Below are 20,627 nucleotides of genomic sequence, written 5' to 3'. Positions count from 1 at the left end.
TTGTTACATTACAGCCTTATTCTAAAATGTATTCAATTGTTCCCCCCCCTCATCAATCTACACATAATACCCCATAATGACAAAGCAAAAACAGGTTTTTAGAAGTGTGCAAATGTAAATATAAAAACTCTGGAAATATCACATTTGCATAAGTATTCAGACCCTTTACTCAGTACTTTGTTGAAGCACCATTGGCAGCGATTACAGCCTCGAGTCTTCTTGGGTATGACGCTACAAGCTTGACACACCTTTATTTGGGGAGTTTCTCCCAATCTTCTCTGCAGATCCTGTCAAGCTCTGTCAGGTTGGATGGGGAGAGTAGGAGCACATCTATTTTCAGCTCTCTTCAGAGATGTTAGCTACTTTGGCAGCAGCTAATGGGGATCCATAATGAAATAAAACACAAAGGACATCCAGAGACTTGTCCCAAAGCCACTCCTGCGTTGTCTTGGCTGTGTGCTCTGGGTCACTTTCCTGTTGGAAGGTGAACCTTCGCCCCAGTCTGAGGTCCTAAGTGCTCTGGAGCAGGTTTTCATCAAGGATCTCTCTGTTCTTTGCTCCGTTCCTCTTTCCCTTGATTCTGACTAGTCTCCCGGTCCCTGCCGCTGAAAAACATCCCCACAGCATGATGCTGCCACCACCATGCTTCACCGTAGGGATGGTTCCAGGTTTTCTCTAGACGTGACGCTTGACATTTAGGGCAAAGAGTTCAACTTGGTTTCATCAGACCAGAGAATCTTGTTTCTCATGGTCTGAGTCGTTTAGGTGCCTTTTGGCAAACTCTAAGCGAGCTGTCATGTGCCTTTTACTGAGGAGTGGCTCTGTCTGGCCACTCTAACATAATGTCCTGATTGGTAGAGTGATACAGAGATGGTTGTCCTTCTCCCATCTCCACAGAGGAACTCTGGAGTTCAGTCAGAGGGACCATCGGGTTCTTGGTCACCTCCCTGACCAAGGCCCTTCACCCCAATAGCTCAGTTTGGCCCAGCAGCCAGCTCTAGGAAGAGTCTTAGGTGTTCCAAACTTATTCCATTTAAGAATGATGGAGGCCACTGTGTTTGTGGGGACCTTCAATGCTGCAGAAATGTTTTGGTACGCTTCACCAGATCTTTGCCTTGACATAATCCTGTCTTGGAGCTCTAAGGACAATTCCTTTCTAAATCATGGCTTGGTTTTTGTTCTGACATGCACTGTCAACTGTGGGAGCTTATATAGACAGATGTGTGTTTTCCAAATCATGTCCAACCAATTGAATTTACCACATGTGTACTCCAATCAGGTTGTAGAAACATCTTAAGGTTGATGAAGGGAAACAGGATGCACCTCAGCTCAATTTAGAGTCTCATAGCAAAGGGTCTGAATACTGTAAATAATAATAATAAAAAATAATAATTTTTTTATTTTAATACATTTGCAAAAATTTCAAAAAACCTGTTTTCACCTTGTCATTATTTTAGAATAAGGCTGTAATGTAACAAAATGTGGAAAAAGTCAAGGGGTCTGAATACTTTCCGAATGCATTGTATACTGAACAAAAATGTAAACGCAACATACAACAATTTGATAGATTTTTACAGAGTTACAGTTCGTATGAGGAAATCAGACAATTGAAATAAATTCATTAGGCCCTAATCTATGGATTTTATATGACTGGGAATACAGATTTGCATCTGTTGGTCAGAGATACCATTACAAAAATGGGCCTCACAATGGGCCTCAGGCACATTTTAGAGTGGCCTTTTATTGTTAACAGCACAAGGTGCACCTGTGCAATGGTCATTATGTTTAATATGCTTCTTGATATGCCACACCTGTCAGGTGTATGGATTACCTTGGCAATGGAGAAATGCAAACTAACAGGGGTGTAAACACATTTGTGCACATTTTAGAGAAAGCTTTTTGTGCATATGGAACATTTCTGGCATCTTTTATTTCAGCTCATGAAACACTTTACATGTTGTGTTTTTATTTTTGTTCAGTATAGTTATGGCTGAGGTTTGTATTCTTGTCTTGGCTCGTCTTGGATGCAGTCCCTATGGATGCGTCCCAAATGGCACCCTGTTCCCTATATAGTGCCCTATTTTTGACCAATACCCTATAGGCCCTGGTCAACAGTAGTGTACTACATACAGTCTATAAGGAATAGGTTGTCATTTGTGATGCAGGCTATGAGTATGCTTTCATGAGATTATTTGGAGCCTGCTACAGTATAAGTTGGCTTGTTAACAGTGTGCACCATGTAATGTACACTTTGGCTGAAGGATCCTAGCGCCAACATATCGCAATTATTCTGCTAATAAATGTTATGAGATCTTAAAAACATTGCACTCTACTTCAGAACATGTTACAAGCTGTGTTTAGTGGACCACATTTGTGTTTTCTCTTTTACTTTGAAGTAGAATGGATGTCCTAGATCAGTACTCTCCAACTCTGTGCCTGAAGAGCCCACCCTCCTGTAGGTTTTTACTCCAACCCTGTTCCTGGAGAGCCCACCCTCCTGTAGGTTTTTACTCCAACCCTGTTCCTGGAGAGCCCACCCTCCTGTAGGTTTTTACTCCAACCCTGTTCCTGGAGAGCCCACCCTCCTGTAGGTTTTTACTCCAACCCTGTTCCTGGAGAGCCCACCCTCCTGTAGGTTTTTACTCCAACCCTGTTCCTGGAGAGCCCACCCTCCTGTAGATTTTTACTCCAACCCTGTTCCTGGAGAGCCCACCCTCCTGTAGGTTTTTACTCCAACCCTGTTCCCGGAGAGCCCACCCTCCTGTAGGTTTTTACTCCAGTCCTGTTCCCGGAGAGCCCACCCTCCTGTAGGTTTTTACTCTAGCCCTGTTCCTGGAGAGCCCATCCTCCTGTAGGTTTTCACTCCAACCCTGTTCCCGGAGAGCTACCGTCCTGTAGGTTTTCACTCCAACCCTGTTCCCGGAGAGCTACCGTCCTGTAGGTTTTCATTCCAACCCTGTTCCCGGAGAGCTACCGTCCTGTAGGTTTTCACTCCAACTCTGTTCCTGGAGAGCTACCGTCCTGTAGGTTTTTACTCCAGCCCTGTTCCCGGAGAGCCCACCCTCCAGTAGGTTTTAATGACAATCCTGTTCCCGGAGAGCTACCGTCCTGTAGGTTTTCACTCCAACCCTGTTCCTGGAGAGCTACCGTCCTGTAGGTTTTCACTCCAACTCTGTTCCTGGAGAGCTACCGTCCTGTAGGTTTTCACTCCAACCCTGTTCCTGGAGAGCTTACCGTCCTGTAGGTTTTCACTCCAACCCTGTTTCTGGAGAGCCACCCTTCTGTAGGTTTTAATGCCAACCCTGTTCCTGGAGAGCAACCCTCCTTTAGGTTTTAATGCCAACTCTGTTCCTGGAGAGCTACCCTCCTGTAGGTTTTCACTCCAACCCTGTTCTTGGAGAGCTGCCCTCCTGTAGGTTTTCATTCCAACCCTGTTCTTGGGGAGCCCACCCTCCTGTAGGTTTTAACACCAATCCTGTTCCTGGAGAGTCCAGCCTCCTGTAGGTTTTAACTCCAACCTTGTTCCTGGAGAGCCACCCTCCTGTAGGTTTTAATGCTAAACCTGTTCCTGGAGAGGCACCCTCATGCATAACCTAAAGGAGGGTAGCTCTCCAGGAACATGGTTGGAGAGCCCAGTCCTAGACAGTAGATGATCAGATAAATCACACACAAGGTCTGCTGTGTTGTTTTCTATTCAGAAACACCATGGTAACTACAGTAATAAAATATATGATTTCTCGTTAGTGGTTTACTGTAATGGTCATAAAAGAAGACTAGTGATCTTAGATTGGAATAGATTAGATACATTTAGATTTGATGATCTGCACACCAATATACTGTAGATTTATCTTGAAAATATATGGACTCAATATAGACAACCAACAAACTCAACTAGAATCCAAACCAGCAGCTACAGTACTAGACAACAACCCAACAACAGCATGCAACTCTCTAAGAATGCTGGCAGCCAGATCTTCCAATGGTTTAATATGCTTGTAGCATCTGCTGTAAATAGTACCCAGATTTAGAAAGTGTGTGAGATCACAGACAGCTCTGCTATGGACACAACAGGCAGGTGTACACTATTTAAAGAGCTGGATCCTTGACCTGGACATGGTCTGTCACTGTGTGCGTGCGTGCGTGCATGTGTGTGCACATGTGTTCAGGGGTGGGGTGCTGGGGCTTGGTAGAGTGCACACAGACAGGTGGTCTGCTCTTCTCTACTCTATGTAGGTGGCCTCTGGTCTGAGCTGGGAGGGGACACCGGGGGACAGCTCTCACATACCACCAGCAGGCCAGACGGGGTTCTGTTGCTGCTCCCAAGCCTTTTGATCTTCTATTGATTCCTTCTTCTGTCTGACCTGAAATACGAGCCCTGGTTCCTGTTGGTGGTTCCCATCATTTTGTTTTAATTAGACCCTGAGTGAGGCAGGGTTTTGGTCTGCCCCTGCACTGTTTTCCAGTGGAGTGTGTCTGTGCAGTCTCAGGTTCCACACCCTTTTATTTTAACTGACACTGCATCTGCACTGGATATACCCATGGCTGCTGCAAAAAAAAAGTTTACTCAAAAATGGGAGACGTGGGAACACTTGCGATGGAAAACATGTTGCTCCTTTTTCCTTTTCCCTGCCTCCCTCTATCTCCCTCCTCTCTCTTTCTCTCCATACCGATCTCTCTCTCTCTGTCCCCGATGCATGCATGGGAAATGTCTGGGACTGAGGCTGGGATGCTGGAGAGGTTTATTTTCTAGTCCCCTTCTTTATGTCATTTCACAGCTGTGGTTTTTCATGTCATCTTGGGTCTCCTTGTCCCTTCTACAGCCTAAGAGGAGGCGTGCTCCATCTCACTCCCCAGGTACAATGTTTATTGAATTAATGTTATTACACATTTTACTCTGTGAAACATCAGCATCCCAAAGCCAGCACTCACTCAGTTGTGTTCCAGAGAAGAGTGTTTACGTTAGCAGACCCAGCAGGCCCACAGCAAACCACAAGGGGATTTTAAGAGACCCATGAGCGTAGACACACACATACCCAGCTCACATCTGCAATAGGGACAGAAGACAGACAGAGAAACAGGTGGTCGGGTCACTACACGTCTGTACTCCCATTGCTGTTATATAGCCGCCATGAGAAATAACATTCTGTTTTCTGATTATAATTTGTATTATACTTCAGGAACTGACAGAATAGATTCTAGAACATGATGTGTTCTAGAACAAATGATGCATGTAATCACTGAATGAAGATCTGATAGAAACTCATTAGTGGTGTATGTGTAATGTGGACCAGGTTTGTTCAGCGATCCTCTTTTGCCACGCTGATCTACTGCTTGTTTTCTCAGGTTGCCAGGTGCTTTAGAGATATCTTCACATTTAGTATGCTCTCCAGAAATAGACGGAGTGGCTCACTGTGTGCCTAGCTCAGTGGAGTGGAATCACTACGCTACATCTAGGAGAGAGAGAGTTCCTGTCCATCATGCCTATTCACAAAGACTTCTCTCACGCTCCTCTTTCTCTCTCCCTCACTCCAGCAATGTGAGTAATAGACACACAGTGTGTTTGTTTGTGCTTGCTGGGTTCTGTACTTAACCCACAGTATTTTACAAGGGCATGCTGTTATAATACAAGCAATGCGAAACGGTATATATGAATAATGAACAGGCTCGCAACCACCCATGCCTGGGAGAAATCCTCTGATCACCAACCCCTTCACAAGACCAGGATGCTGTGAATCAGCAGGAGAGCTGAAGAACTTGGAAGCTTTAGCAGCAGGAGATCCAGGGGGCCATGCCTGGCCACCCAGACACTCTGACCCTTAACCTCTAACCCCACCTCACCACAGGAACAGGCCAAGAGGCCACATTAGATAAAGCTCTAAATGTAGTCTTCCAGTGCCATTGTGAGCCTTACTCAGATGCCAAAATTACAAGTTTCCTCATAGAGAGAAACCATGCTGGTATATGTGGATGGACACCCATGCTTGGCACTGCAGGGGGCTTGACACTAAGGACCTTAGCCACAGGTTAATTCCAGTGTCATGTTGTGTTTTAGATGCAAAGAGTGTGGTAATTTTGGAGTGGAGGAATGATCAGTAAATATCAAGCTTTGTTAGATTAGATATATGTCATCAACCTATTAATACTGCTACTGTGACCTCTCTATCAGGATTCAAAATCATTCTATTCTCCTCAGTTTTAATTGGCCATGACTAAAGATACATGTGTGGGTTAACAGTGTGGCACTGTGCTCAACATGCTCGAAACAAACAGTCCCTGCTTCGAGATTCATGAACACGTACCACGCTGCGCCTTGGTCTCATTCCGACAACGATCGTTACAGAGATCAATATGTCTCTGCTGTTTTGTAATAGTTCCCTTGGTCTTAAAAGGAATGAAAAAGCATGCTGGATCAGGATCGGGGAAAGGTCTAAAAACAAACAATAAAAAATATTAAAAGAAAACTAGCTTTAAAAGAAAACGACATCAAATAACTATCTTCCCATTTAAATACAAACCCAGGTCTCGGTTTGTGCACACACACCCGGTCGGGATCCTATTCCCCTCCTGCTATCCATCCAGAGTCAGTGAATATATCCCAAATGGCACCCTATTTCCGGTATAGTGCACTACTTTTGACTAGGGCTTGGTCAAAAATAGGGCACTATGTAGGGAATATGGTTCCATTTGGGACAGTATATGAGCTCTGTTTTTTTCCAGCTGAATTCCATACGCCTGAAAATACATCACTCTGACAGAGGCCAAATTGAGTTTAAATGGCTATTTGGAATAAAATTATTTCGGTCATCAATTTCTTTTGAAGGGTTCAGCCATCATTTCTGTAGAGAGGGAGGGAAGGTTAATTGTATCCATAGGGAAGTCCACTTGTGTTTTATGGCCTGGAAAGCACTGAGAACATTAATTAATGGTCATTGGTCCGTGTTAGAACATGTGAATTTAATCAGCAGGTTGCTCTTACAGTAGGAGGCTATAGGAGCAGAGAGAGGCTTGGGAAATGTTGGGAGGGAGATCTGAACTTCTGATGGAGGTGGATGGGAGGTGGGCTAGCTGAATGTCTGAAACTCCAGAGACGGAGCAGGTGGGCCCATGTTTGCTTAGTGCATGGGCCAGGCCAGAGCAGGGAGGGCCTGTGTGGGCTAGGCAGGACCAGGCTCCCTGCTATGGGTCAGTGCAGGGCAGTATGGCCTCATGGGCTGGCTTTAGGACTTTTAGGAGTGTCATCATTGCTGGAGGCCATCATTAATTTTGTCCCTATGAGCAGAGGTCAACTAGGTCCTCACACCTTTAAACCACTATACAAGTACAGTCCAGAGGTTAACTATGTCCTCATACCTCTAAATCACTACACAAGAACAGTCTAGAGGTCAACTAGGTCCTCATACCTTTAAACCACTATACAAGTACAGTCCAGAGGTTAACTATGTCCTCATACCTCTAAATCACTACACAAGAACAGTCTAGCGGTCAACTAGGTCCTCATACCTCTAAATCACTACACAAGAACAGTCTAGCGGTTAACTATGTCCTCATACCTCTAAATCACTACACAAGAACAGTCTAGCGGTCAACTAGGTCCTCATACCTCTAAATCACTACACAAGAACAGTCTAGAGGTCAACTAGGTCCTCATACCTCTAAATCACTACACAAGTACAGTCCAGAGGTTAACTATGTCCTCATACCTCTAAATCACTACACAAGAACAGTCTAGCGGTTAACTATGTCCTCATACCTCTAAATCACTACACAAGAACAGTCTAGCGGTCAACTAGGTCCTCATACCTCTAAATCACTACACAAGAACAGTCTAGCGGTTAACTATGTCCTCATACCTCTAAATCACTACACAAGAACAGTCTAGCGGTCAACTAGGTCCTCATACCTCTAAATCACTACACAAGAACAGTCTAGCGGTTAACTATGTCCTCATACCTCTAAATCACTACACAAGAACAGTCTAGCGGTCAACTATGTCCTCATACCTCTAAATCACTACACAAGAACAATCTAGAGGTCAACTAGGTCCTCATACCTCTAAATCACTACACAAGAACAGTCTAGAGGTCAACTAGGTCCTCATACCTCTAAATCACTACACAAGTACAGTCCAGAGGTTAACTATATCCTCATACCTCTAAATCACTACACAAGAACAGTCTAGAGATCAACTAGGTCCTCATACCTTTAAACCACTATACAAGTACAGTCCAGAGATTAACTATGTCCTCATACCTCTAAATCACTACACAAGAACAGTCTAGAGGTCAACTAGGTCTTCATACCTCTAAACCACTACACAAGAACAGTCCAGAGGTTAACTATGTCCTCATACCTCTAAATCACTACACAAGAACAGTCTAGAGGTTAACTATGTCCTCATACCTCTAAATCACTACACAAGAACAGTCCAGAGGTTAACTATGTCCTCATACCTCTAAATCACTACACAAGAACAGTCCAGAGATTAACTATGTCCTCATAGCTCTAAACCACTACACAAGAACAGTCCAGCGGTCAACTAGGTCCTCATACCTCTAAACCACTACACAAGAACCCCCCCCCCCCCCCATTACACTGCTGCTACTCTCTGTTGTCATCATCTATGCATAGTCACTTTAATAACTCTACCCACATGTACATATTACCTCAACTAACCGGCGCCCCCGCACATTGACTCTGTACCGGTAAACCCTGTATATAGTCTCACTATTGTTATTTTACTGCTGCTCTTTAATTGCTTGTTACTTTTATTTCTTATTCTTATCCGTATTTTATTATTTTATTTTTTTAACTGCATTGTTGGTTAGTAAGTAAGCATTTCACTGTAAGGTCTACTCCACCTGTTGTATTCGGCGCATGTGACTAATAAAATGTGATTTGATTTGATCTAGGTTCTTATGCCTTTGGACAAGAGGTCGACGAATTAATCGGAATGGCCGATTAATTAGGGATGATTTCATGTTTTCATAATAATCGGAAATCGGTATTTTGGGGCGACGATTTAAAAAATATATATTTTTTTTACACCTTTATTTAATCTTTATTTAACTCGGCAAGTCAGTTAATAACACATTCTTATTTTCAATGACGGCCTAGGAACCGTGGGTTAACTGCCTTTTTCAGGGGCAGAACGACAGATTTTCACCTTGTCAGCTCGGGGGATTCCAATCTTACAACCTTACAGTTAACTAGTCCAACGCAATAACGACCTGCCTCTCTCTCATTGCACTCCACAAGGAGATGGTACGCATATGCAGTAAGCCAAGGTAAGTTGCTAGCTAGCATTACATTTATCTTATAAAAAACAATCAATCATAATCACTAGTTAACTACACATGGTTGATGATATTACTAGATATTATCTAGCGTGTCCTGCGTTGCATATAATCTGACTGAGCGGTGGTAGGCAGAAGCAGGCACGTAAACATTCATTGAAACAGCACTTTCGCGCGCTTTGCCAGCAACTCTTCATTGTGCGTGAAGCATTGCGCTGTTTATGACTTCAAGCCTATCAACTCCCGAGATGAGGCTCGTGTAACCGAAGTTAAATGGCGCTAATTGTCATTTTGTTGCTGTTTCGAGCCCAGGGAGGAGCGAGGAGAGGGACGGAAGCTATACTGTTACACTGGCAATACTAAAGTGCCTATAAGAACATCAAATAGTCAAAGGTTAATGAAATACAAATGGTATAGATGGAAATAGTCCTATAATAACTACAACCTAAAACTTCTTACCTGGGAATATTAAAGACTCATGTTAAAAGGAACCACCAGCTTTCATATGTTCTGAGCAAGGAACTGAAACGTTAGCTTTCTTACTTACATGGCACATATTTTACATGGAACATATTGCACTTTTACTTTCTTCTCCAACACTTTATTTTTGCATTATTTAAACCAAATTGAACATGTTTCATTATTTACTTGAGGCTAAATTGATTTTTATTGATGTATTATATGAAGTTTAAATAAGTGTTCATTCAGTATTGTTGTAATTGTCATTATTACAAATAAAAGAATTGCCCGATTAATCGGTATTGGCTTTTATGGTCCTCCAATAATCGGTATCGGTGTTGAAAAATCATAATCGGTCGACCTCTACTTTGGACCACACCAGTCACAGTGTGTCCAGGGCCTTTTCTCAATTGGATTTGCTAAACTCCTCTGTCCTCTCTCGCTTCCTTTTGAAAAAGGTCCAAAGGAATTAGAGGATAGGTGGCTAGGAAAGGGAACGTGGATGAAAATGTGTTTGTATGAAATGAGACTCCTTCTCCACATCAGGCAAATTAAATGTACAGGGTGGATCCCAAATTAAACGTGTAAAGTGATGAAAATAATTGAAGTTAGTTTCACAAAACATTTTATTGTTTTTAAACGTGTGCGTGCTTTTCTCCTTTGACAAAACAAAAGCTGATTCCAATGGCGTGTGGCAGATTTCAAACCTTTTCCACAAAGGACTCAGATAGGATACACATGAATATCCTCAATGAAAGGCTATAAAGCAGGGGAGGATGCTCTTCCGTTCACCTACTAATGAAATGGCATCTCCTTGAACACTTATCGGTTTCGGGGTCATGGAGAAGAGAAGACGAAGGAGAGAGGATGGAGAATGGACTTTTGCCCAAATGAGAAAAGGCCCAGAGCTGCTGCCAGGTCTTCAGACCACAACACTACTACTGGTCACAGTCCAGGACTGCTGCAGGGTTCAACTAGCTCCTCATGGCTCTATAGACCACAACACTACTCACTGGTCAAAGTCCAGGACTGCTGCAGGGGTCAACTAGCTCCTCATGGCTCTATAGACCACAACACTAGTCTAAGACTCACAGTCCAGGACTGCCTGCTGCCCCTGTCCAACCCCTCCACAGTCACATGTGACCCATAACCCACCACACAGTGAGGATACTGAATACAATTCATGCTTTATACATTTTTGGCTTAAGAGGTTGTTTTGGTCTTGCTGATGCTGTTCTCTGGGCAATCCTGAATAAAGACCTGGCCTCAGAGTCAGCAGCGTGGCCTGGAGTCACTCCTCAGTGCCCCTGTGAGCCCTTCTGTCTCCTGCCCCAGTGCCCCAGTCAAGCACCAGTCAGCCTCCTGTCCTGTCTCCATGCCCTAGCTCCAGGCAGGATGGCACGTTGGCTGGTCTCACCCCGTCAGGCAGCCTCCCAGGCTGACCAAAGCTCGGCAAGCGGAGTGTGGCTGGGTCAAGCACCAGCGGCACCCAGTGAGCCAGTCAGCATCCATCGCTGCCCAAAGAAGGCAACCCTCTGTGGGGCTTTAATCTGCTGTTTGGCACCGCCTGGACTGAAGATGCTATGGCTTCGTGCTCCTGAGGTGGAGAAGAGATCCACAATCTGGAAAAGAGGTTTAGTTTGTGTTCCAAATGGCCCCCTTAGCCTCCTATTCCCTATATAGTGCACTAATTCTGATCAGAGACCTATGGGTTCTGGTTAAAAGTAGTGCAAAACATAGGAAATAGGGTGCCATTTGGGACAGACATGTAGAGTTCAGAGCTGACTGGCCCTGGCCTTGTAGCCAGTCGGGTGGGTTGGATTCCAGGCCAATCTTGATAACACCTCTAAAGCTTGAGATTCAGATTGCACCCCAGTCGCTTGCGGGAAGTTTGGTCATGAAAGTTTCCATCCCAAATGCCACCGTATTCCCTTTTTAGTGCACTATTTTTGACCAGGGCCCATAGTGCACCATATAGGGAATAGGTTGCCATTTGGGACGTAGCCTGGCTCATTACTGAGGTTTGTTTTATCAATTGTTAAGTGTGTGACTGGTGGTTTGAATGGCCTTATCTCAGAAACAAGCATTGGGCAAATTGTGGTCACATAGAAAAGTATGGGTATTGATTAGGCATCAAGTAATTGTGCATGGATTGTAAAAAAATATCTTAAAAACACTTGAAATTCAACCTATTTTAAAACAAAGTACCTTTGTTTAAGTTTATTATGTCAAGCAAGTAGGCTACTGATATGATAAACGATCACAAGGGTCATTCAACAGGCAAAACGAGAAGACAATTCTACAACAATTCTTCATGTTACTAGATGTCAAATTATGCTTGTCATGGGTCATTTTGTCGGTTTCATTGTTTTCATAAGATAACACATTATACAAGTACTGCAGTGCAGTGTGTAAAGTTAATACCAGCAATGTGGTTGCATTTTACGCTCATGAAATGGGTGTACAGCTCTCTCCTATAGGTTGCCTTCTAGTACTCATTTAACATGCGCAGTTAATAGACACCGCCGCACGCGCGCGATCCTTTGGAATCTAAATGGGACACGCCAACCATTCTAACTGAACCGGGTCAACTTTGGACGTAGAAGAACGATATACGGAATCAAGTTAATGTAGAGATTAAAATAAGGAACCGAAATAGTAAGTAGGCCTAATCATGAGCGTTTGTAAATTGAGTGTCATTTCACAGAAAGCAACCTGTGTAGGGCTATTGTGGGCTGGGATCATGTGATAGACGGTGGAATTTGACACCACCCCAGGCTTTAAAAAACCTGAGCCAACTCACATCTGTATTTGGAGCTACAATTTAACACTAACATCTGCAGTTTTCAGTGAAGAAAGAGGGAGACTATTTCTATTCAATGAGAACGATACCTGTGACGCGGACCATAACGCATCTCGGGCGCATCCATTGTGGAACATACAGAGAATCCCATTATCAAGTGAAGTTCTGTATGGAACTCTTATCATAGCCTGTCTATCTGGAAGTTTTTCAGAAAACTTTGGCTGCATATTTTTTTATTAAAATTAAGATTGCGCAAGTATGCCAGTGTATGTAAGAGAGGAATCCAGAGAAATATTTCTAAAGAATAAAGTGCAATTGCATTTAGATTGTTTTGGTCTTATAAGGTTGATATTTGTCTGCTCACACACACGTCCATGATTGGGAAGGTTGTCGGAGTCGGTGAAGGTAAGATTAAAATAAACACTATTGTTTTGTTGGCTAATTGTATAACCTATGTTTAATGTTTGTTTTTGCTTACAGCATAGTTTTAATGTTTTAAATTACCACACACAAGCAAACAATGTCGATGTAGCCGATATAATATGTCAGTAATTGCAGACTAGTTATTGCAGTCATGTTCAAACTCCTGCGCGGCATGAATTGGACTCCCTTCAGCTGCGCTCTGTAATGATCATTTGACTTTGTGCCAAATGTGCCAAGTCCTTTGACTTGTAATCCAACCTATATTAGTTTATATTTATATGTATCTAACTCTGACAGAAGTGCTAATCCTACTTCTTATACATAATAATTGTAATTTATTACTACAACGAATGATAATGGTGGTCATAATAATGACAATATTAGTAATATACCAATAATATTCACATAATAATAAAGTTATTGATAATAAACAATCAAACTTTAATTACATTCAGTACACATTGTATAGCTGTGTTATTTTTCTGTATGCATGTGTGTGTTTCTAAAACATTTATCCACTTGGGCGCAAAAAAATAAATAAAAATATATTCCTCTTCTAATTTGAAATGCAGAGATTTCAAAGAATGTATACCAAGAAATCACTGTCAACGAAAGAGATGTTAAATACCTACAAAGTCAAATGTTTATTTTATTATATAGTTGGATAGTACAATATACATCTACCACATATGCGTAAATGCATGGGAATCATGGAAGGATATTCGTTGGAGCGAGTGCAGGACCGACTGGTGCATGGCGTGATTTCAGACTGTTTGTTTCATCCATCGTCAGGTCACTTTATTTTCCTGGTCGCAGATGTCAGTCTGTGTGGTGATATTGAACTCGACACCCTCTTAAGCGTTTTCCAAAGAGGGCGACAAACCACCTGCTACTTGTGTGATTAAATTGTTTAGCTCTGGGTCCGTAGCAGTATTTTAGTTCCAAAGAGGCAGTTTCATTGGTGTGGATGTTAATTTGTTCACCGTTGCCATTTTCATTTTAATGATAGCTATTTTTTACTTGACACGTGTATCAAGTTGACAAGCTTGTTTTTCTTCTAACATGAGTGTTTTTACTGATGGATGAAACCAAGCTGAAAATTGCATTAGAAAAATAGGCTATTTTAAAGTTCAAAATGGGTTTACCCAGGTCCTATGTGTGGACAGTGCTTGTTATCTGCAGTTACTTGAGGCTGGAGCAAATCACCATCAAGTTTCTCTCTCTCTCTCTATCTATCTCGTTCTCTCCATCCATCTGTCCTTTCAAGGTATTTTTACAAATGTGTCTAGAATGTTGAATAGGTCCATTGTCTGCTCTCATGGAACTATGGTCTCTTCATGTAGGCAGTAAATTATATATCGCTATCCTCTTACCAGATAAAATGCATTAATAATGGTGGGGTTGTTTCATTAGAAATGAAAGGAAGGCAATTAGTTTGTAGTAGTAGTCTTTCCTCTGAATTTAAAATCTTGCAGTGTTGCAGTACATATCCTCCTCTAAAGGATACACCAAAGCCCAACAGGGTCCATTTAGTAATCCATAAGGAAGGGGTAAGGCAGGGATAGGGCATGGGTGCTCTGCTGTGTGATGCTGGGGAGAGTTATGGGCTGCAGTCAGGTTGTGGCAGAATAACGTCAGTCTGCTTTATAGCAGTGAGGACTAATGAGAGGCCTGGTAGTAATGACAAACACCTTCAGTTTTCAGTCCCCTCTAAGGGTCAGGTCAGACCTCACCATTAACAACCAGTTAGAGTAGCAGCCCATACTCCAAAATGCCATACTTCATACTCCATCCTTAACTGGTAGCTTGATCCCATACTGAATGTGCTGTAGGAAACTTTTGTATCGTTGGTTGTTGTGTCATATGTGACAACAATAGTGGAATTGTCTAGAGCGCATCGAGTATAGGCCCGGGCAATATCTGTGGATCAGTAGAGCTTGGAGATACAGAGGGTGTGACATGCACCTTTCTTTCAGACAGAACCCTTTCTCTCAGTCAGACCCCTTTCTCTCAGTCAGACCCCTTTCTCTCAGTCAGACCCCTTTCTCTCAGTCAGACCCCTTTCTCTCAGTCAGACCCCTTTCTCTCAGTCAGACCCCTTTCTCTCAGTCAGACCCCTTTCTCGCAGTCAGACCCCTTTCTCTCAGTCAGACCCCTTTCTCTCAGTCAGACCCCTTTCTCTGTCAGACCCCTTTCTCTCAGTCAGAACCCTTTCTCTCAGTCAGACCCATTGCTCTCAGTCAGAACCCTTGCTCTCAGTCAGAACCCGTTCTCTCAGTCAGAACCCAGAAGGGTAAGGGTTAAGGTTAGTAGATAGTTTAAATGTTACTGAGTGTGTGTCTGCCAATTGTGTGTACATTATTAGTTGTCCTCTGATAGGGTCTCTGTTCACATGACCTCGAACAGCATGACATGAGGTCATAACATGCCCTGCTCAGCTGATCACTGTTGCAGATATGGAAACGTACTTTGACACCAGACCACCCTTGACATTAAATGCTCACACCAGTAGAAATCCACTTTTTTGAGCTGAAAAACGATGGCCAGAGCTTACCCATGATGTTGCACAACGATTTAAGTCCATAAGTCATTGTTTAAGTCAAAATATGATATATTTCATATAATCCGAACTTCACATTTCATGTTAATCCACGTGAATGCGGTGTATTTTCCTCTGATATGACATACAAATTATTTTCAGCCTACGTTTCGTTTCAGGGCTGGGTTTTATTTGAATTTTACCATCCACCAGCATGGCATTGTTTATTAATAATACACCGCTGCAAAGTTAGCGCCGAAGATCATGGCTGACGTTTTACATTCTCCCAACCAATTGTGCTATTCTGTTAGTTTTTGTACGTTTTGTGTAACTTATTTTTTTACTTATTGTGTACATAATGATGCTGCTACCGTCTCTTATGACCGAAAATAACTTCTGCACATCAGATCAGCGATTATTCACGGCAGACTGGAAGAAACTTTTTCCTTTAACGAGTCTGACGAGAAGGATATTCTGCTTTCACTGGAACAGGCACAGATCCACGCCTTTTGCGTGAAGAAAAGACGCAGGAAAAGGAGCCGCAGATCAGGCAGCCTTCTGAGAATCCATAGGCAAGCGAGTAAACTCCCACTACCATATGTTCTTCTTGCTAAAGTACATTCATTAGAAAATCAAATTGATGACCTACGATTAAGATTATCCTACCAACGGGAGATTAAATACTGTAACATCTTATGTTTCACCGAGACGTGGCTGAACGACGATACGGACAATATAGAGCAAGCGGGATTTGCCATGCACCGGCAAAACAGACGCTACCTCTGTTAAGACGAGGGGTGGGGGTGTGTGTCTGTTTGTCAATAACAGCTGGTGCGCAATGTCTAATATCAAAGAGGTTGAGGTATTGTTCGCCTGAGGTAGAGTACCTTATGATATGCTGTAGACCACACTATCTACCAAGAGAGTTCTCATCTATATTATTCTTAGCCATCTATTTACCACCACAGAACGAAGCTGGCACTAAGACTGGTCTCAGCCAAATCTATAAGGCCATAAGCAAAGAAGAAAATGGTTACCCAGAAGCGGCAGTCCTAGTGGCCGTGGAATTTAATGCAGGCAAACTTAAATCCGTTTTACCAAATTTTTACCAGCATGTCACATATGCAACCAGAGAGAAGAAACTCCTAGATCACCTTTACTCCACACACAGAGATGCATACAAAGCTCTCCCCGCCCTCCATTTGGCAAATCTGACCATCATTCTATCCGCCTAATTCCTGCTTACAAGCAAAAATTAAAGTCTGAAGTACAAGTGACTTGCTCAATACGAAAGTGGTCAGATGACGCAGATGCTACACTACAGGACTGTTTTGCTAGCACAGACTGGATATGTTCCGGTATTCATCCAATGACATTGACGAGTACACCACCTCAGTCATCAGCTTTATCAATAAGTGCATGGACAACGTCGTTCCCACAGTGACTGTACGTACATATCCCAACCAGAAGCCATGGATTACAGGCAACATCCGCATCGAGCTAAAGGCTAGAGCTACCGCTTTCAAGGAGCGGGAGACTAATCCGGACGCTTATAAGAAATCCCGCTGTGCCCTCAGATGAACCATCAAACAAGCAAAGTGACAACGCTCGTCAGATGTGGCAGGGCTTGAAAACAATTACGGACTACAAAGGGAAACCCAGATGCGAGCTGCCCAGTGACGCGAGCCAACCAGACGAGCAAAATGCCTTTTCTGCTTGCTTCGAGGCAAGCAACACTAAAGCATGCACGAGAGCACCAGGTGTTCTGGATGACTGTGTGATAACGCCCTCTGTAGCTGATGTAAACAAAACCTTTAAACAGGTCAACACTCACAAAGCTGCTGGGCCAGATGGATTACCAGGATGTGTACTCAAATCATGCACGGACCAACTAGCAGGTGTCTTCACTGACATTTTCAAGCTCTCCCGGTCCGAGTCTGTAATACCAACATGTTTTAAGCAGACCACCATTGTGCTTGTGCCCAAGAACACTAAGGTAACCTGCCTAAATGACTACTGACCCATAGCACTCACGTCTGTAGCCATGAAGTGTCTTGAAAGGCTGGTCATGGCTCAAATCAACACAATCATCCCAGAAACCCAAGACCCACTCCAATTTGCATACCACCCCAACATATCCACAGATTATGCAGTGTCTATTGCACTCCGCACTGCCCTTTCCCACCTGGAAAAAAGGAACACCTATGTCAGAATGCTATTCATTGACTACAGCTCAGCGCTCAACACCATTAGTGCCCTCAAAGCTCATCAATAAGCTAAAGACCCTGAAACGAAACACCTCCCTCTGCAACTGGATCCTGGACTTCCTGACGGGCCGCCCCCTGGTGGTAATGGTAGGTAACAACACATCCGCCATGCTGATCCTCAACGCGGGCCCCTCGGGTACGTGCTCAGCCCCTTCCTGTACCCACTGTTCACTCATGACTGCACGGCCAGGCACGACTCCAACACCAACAGTAAAATTTCCATCATTAAATGACCCAACAGTGGTAGGCCTGATCACAGACAACAACGAGACAGCCTATAGGGAGGAGGTCAGAGACCTGGCAGTGTGGTGCCAGGACATCAACCTCTCCCTCAACGTAATCAAGACAAAGGAGATGATTGTGGACTTCAGGAAAAAGTAGACCGAGCACGCCCCCATTCTCATCGACGGGGCTGCAGTGGAGCAGGTTGAGAGCTTCAAGTTCCTTGGTGTCCACATCACCAACAAACTAACATGGTCCTAGCACACCATGACAGTCGTGAAGCAGGCACGACAAACCTATTCCCCTCAGGAGACTGAAAAGATTTGGCACGAGTTTTCAGATCCTCAAAAGGTTCTGCAGCTGCACTATCGAGAGCATCCTAACTGGTTGCATCACTGCCTGGTATGGCAACTGCTCGGCCAATGACCGCAAGGCACTACAGAGGGTAGTGCGAACGGCCCAGTACATCACTGGGGCCAAGATTCCTGCCAACTTGGACCTCTATGCCAGGCGGTGTCAGAGGAAGGCCCTAAGAATTGTCAAAGACTCCAGCCTAGTCATAGACTGTTCTCTCTGCTAACGCGCGGGACCAGAGCGCCAAGTCTAGGTCCAAGAGGCTTCTAAACAGCTTCTCCCCCCAAGCCATAAGACTGCTGAACATCTAGTCAAATGGCTAACCAGACTATTTGCTTTGGCCCATCCCCTCCTTACCACTGCCACTCTCTGTTGTCATCTATTCATAGTCACATTAATTACCTGTACATACTTCCTCAACTAGTCGGTGCCCCTGCACATTGACTCTGTAGCGGCACCCCCCTGTGTATATTGTTATTTTTTTACTGCTGCTCTTTAATTACTTGTTAATTTAATCTCTTATTCTTATCCATATTTTTGGAAACTGCACTGTTGGTTAGGGAATCGTAAGTAAGCATTTCACTGTGGGGTTTACACCTGTTGTATATCGGCGCATGTGACTGATCAAATTTGATTTGGTTTGTACCACAGCTGAAGCCTGCCAGCTAAGCCTGCCTACCTACCAAAGGTTGCACCGTGTCCATTACAATGAAAATATATTTCAATAGTTGTTCATATTACTGGAGCTTCATCTTATTCTTTCAAACTATTTTTATGGTGGATTCTCTGACACAATTTATGGAAGATACCAACACTTTTGAGATTACAATAGATGGTGAAGTCAAAGATAGGCCAGTTGTTTCCATCTGTGGAAAACTTTTCCCAAAATCAATGCTTATGATAAATCTAGCTCCAGAACCACCCACCTGGCTAATCTTTTGAATTCAGTATAGTAAAAAAAAAGCAACAACATAACATTAGCTAGATAGATAAAGTTAACAAGAGGTTAGCAGTGCCTTATTTGTTTCTGTTTATTAATCTACGTGGATATTCCCACACCCAAATTGTGAATATGTGTTAGTGGCCTTCGTCATTCTTTGGCGCTGGAACCTAAATGAGAATTTCCTCTCTAGGATGGGAAATTACGTTGAAATAGTGGCGCAACTTCCTCTGGGAGGTTCTTTAACATAGTGAACAGCTCAACTATAATATTTCCAATTTCAAATGGCTTGGAGGAAACAAAACATGCAGTAGTAGAACACCATGCCACCAAAGAAAGTGGGCAATCATGCTGCAATGCATGGATTTTTATAAGCAGAAATATGTCAAGTGAAAGTGGTTCCCACCCTAGTGAGAGTTCAAAATGCCTCATTCATTTTGTCTTGTTTTAATTAGAGAAGTGCATACAAATACCCGTGTTTCCCAAATGGCACCCCATTCCCTATTTAGTGCACTACTTTTGACCAGGGCCCATAGCACTCTGGTTAAAGGTAGTGCTCTATATAGGGAATAGGGTGTCATAGTCAGCGTTTTAGAATGGGAGACCCAGGATCCTGCTGGTTTTCTGCGGAGGGGAAGATAATTACTAGGAAAAGCATTTGGAATTGAGTTGTCTACTCCAAACAGCTTGCTGTGGCAATGCAGTATATTGGCATGTGTGTAAACAGAGCTAACCTCTCCCAGAAAGCCTGAGTCACAGATGTGGATGTGATGTCCCCAGCAGTGGAGAGAGGACACCATGCCTGCTCCTCTTCTCTCCCCCACACTTCTCTCTGACCCAGCTCCTCTTCTCTCCCCCACACTTCTCTCTGACCCAGCTCCTCTTCTCTCCCCCCACACTTCTCTCTGACCCAGCTCCTCTTCTCTCCCCCCACACTTCTCTCTGACCCAGCTCCTCTTCTCTCCCCCCACACTTCTCTCTGACCCAGCTCCTCTTCTCTCCCCCACACTTCTCTCTGACCCAGCTCCTCTTCTCTCCCCCACACTTCTCTCTGACCCAGCTCCTCTTCTCTCCCCCACACTTCTCTCTGACCCAGCTCATCTTCTCTCCCCCCACACTTCTCTCTGACCTAGCTCCTCTTCTCTCGCCCCACACTTCTCTCTGACCCAGCTCCTCTTCTCTCCCCCCACACTTCTCTCTGATCCAGCTACTCACACCATAGCAAGTACAATTGTTGGCGCAAAGCACATTTTCAATTTCAAACTTTCACCCTAATTACTTGAGACAATGTTTAACTTATAAATGATGTGTAAAGCATTTATGAAAT

The 20,627-nt window shown here is 43.6% G+C and overlaps 1 protein-coding gene across 2 annotated transcripts in view; it reads left to right on the top strand.

Moving 5' to 3' along the window:
* The first annotated feature begins 12,282 nt into the window (after window positions 1–12,282).
* The window catches only part of LOC123997074 (neurturin), a 37,985-nt gene continuing 29,640 nt past the window's right edge, over window positions 12,283–20,627 (top strand). The window contains exon 1 of one of the 2 annotated variants that reach the window (XM_046301060.1): window positions 12,283–12,410. Coding sequence is in view for 1 of the 2 variants with exons in the window: in XM_046301059.1 (XP_046157015.1) it covers window positions 12,930–12,960 (31 nt within the window). In the remaining variant the exon portion in view is untranslated. Of the gene's footprint in view, window positions 12,411–12,583; window positions 12,961–20,627 lie in introns of those variants that run through there. The other variant, XM_046301059.1, reaches the window with a different exon arrangement.

This window comes from Oncorhynchus gorbuscha, linkage group LG15 (genome assembly GCF_021184085.1).
Source record: "Oncorhynchus gorbuscha isolate QuinsamMale2020 ecotype Even-year linkage group LG15, OgorEven_v1.0, whole genome shotgun sequence".
Taxonomy (NCBI): Eukaryota; Metazoa; Chordata; class Actinopteri; order Salmoniformes; family Salmonidae; genus Oncorhynchus; species Oncorhynchus gorbuscha.
The sequence above is the reverse complement of the archived record's forward strand: the minus strand, read 5'-3'. Positions and strand labels throughout refer to the sequence as shown.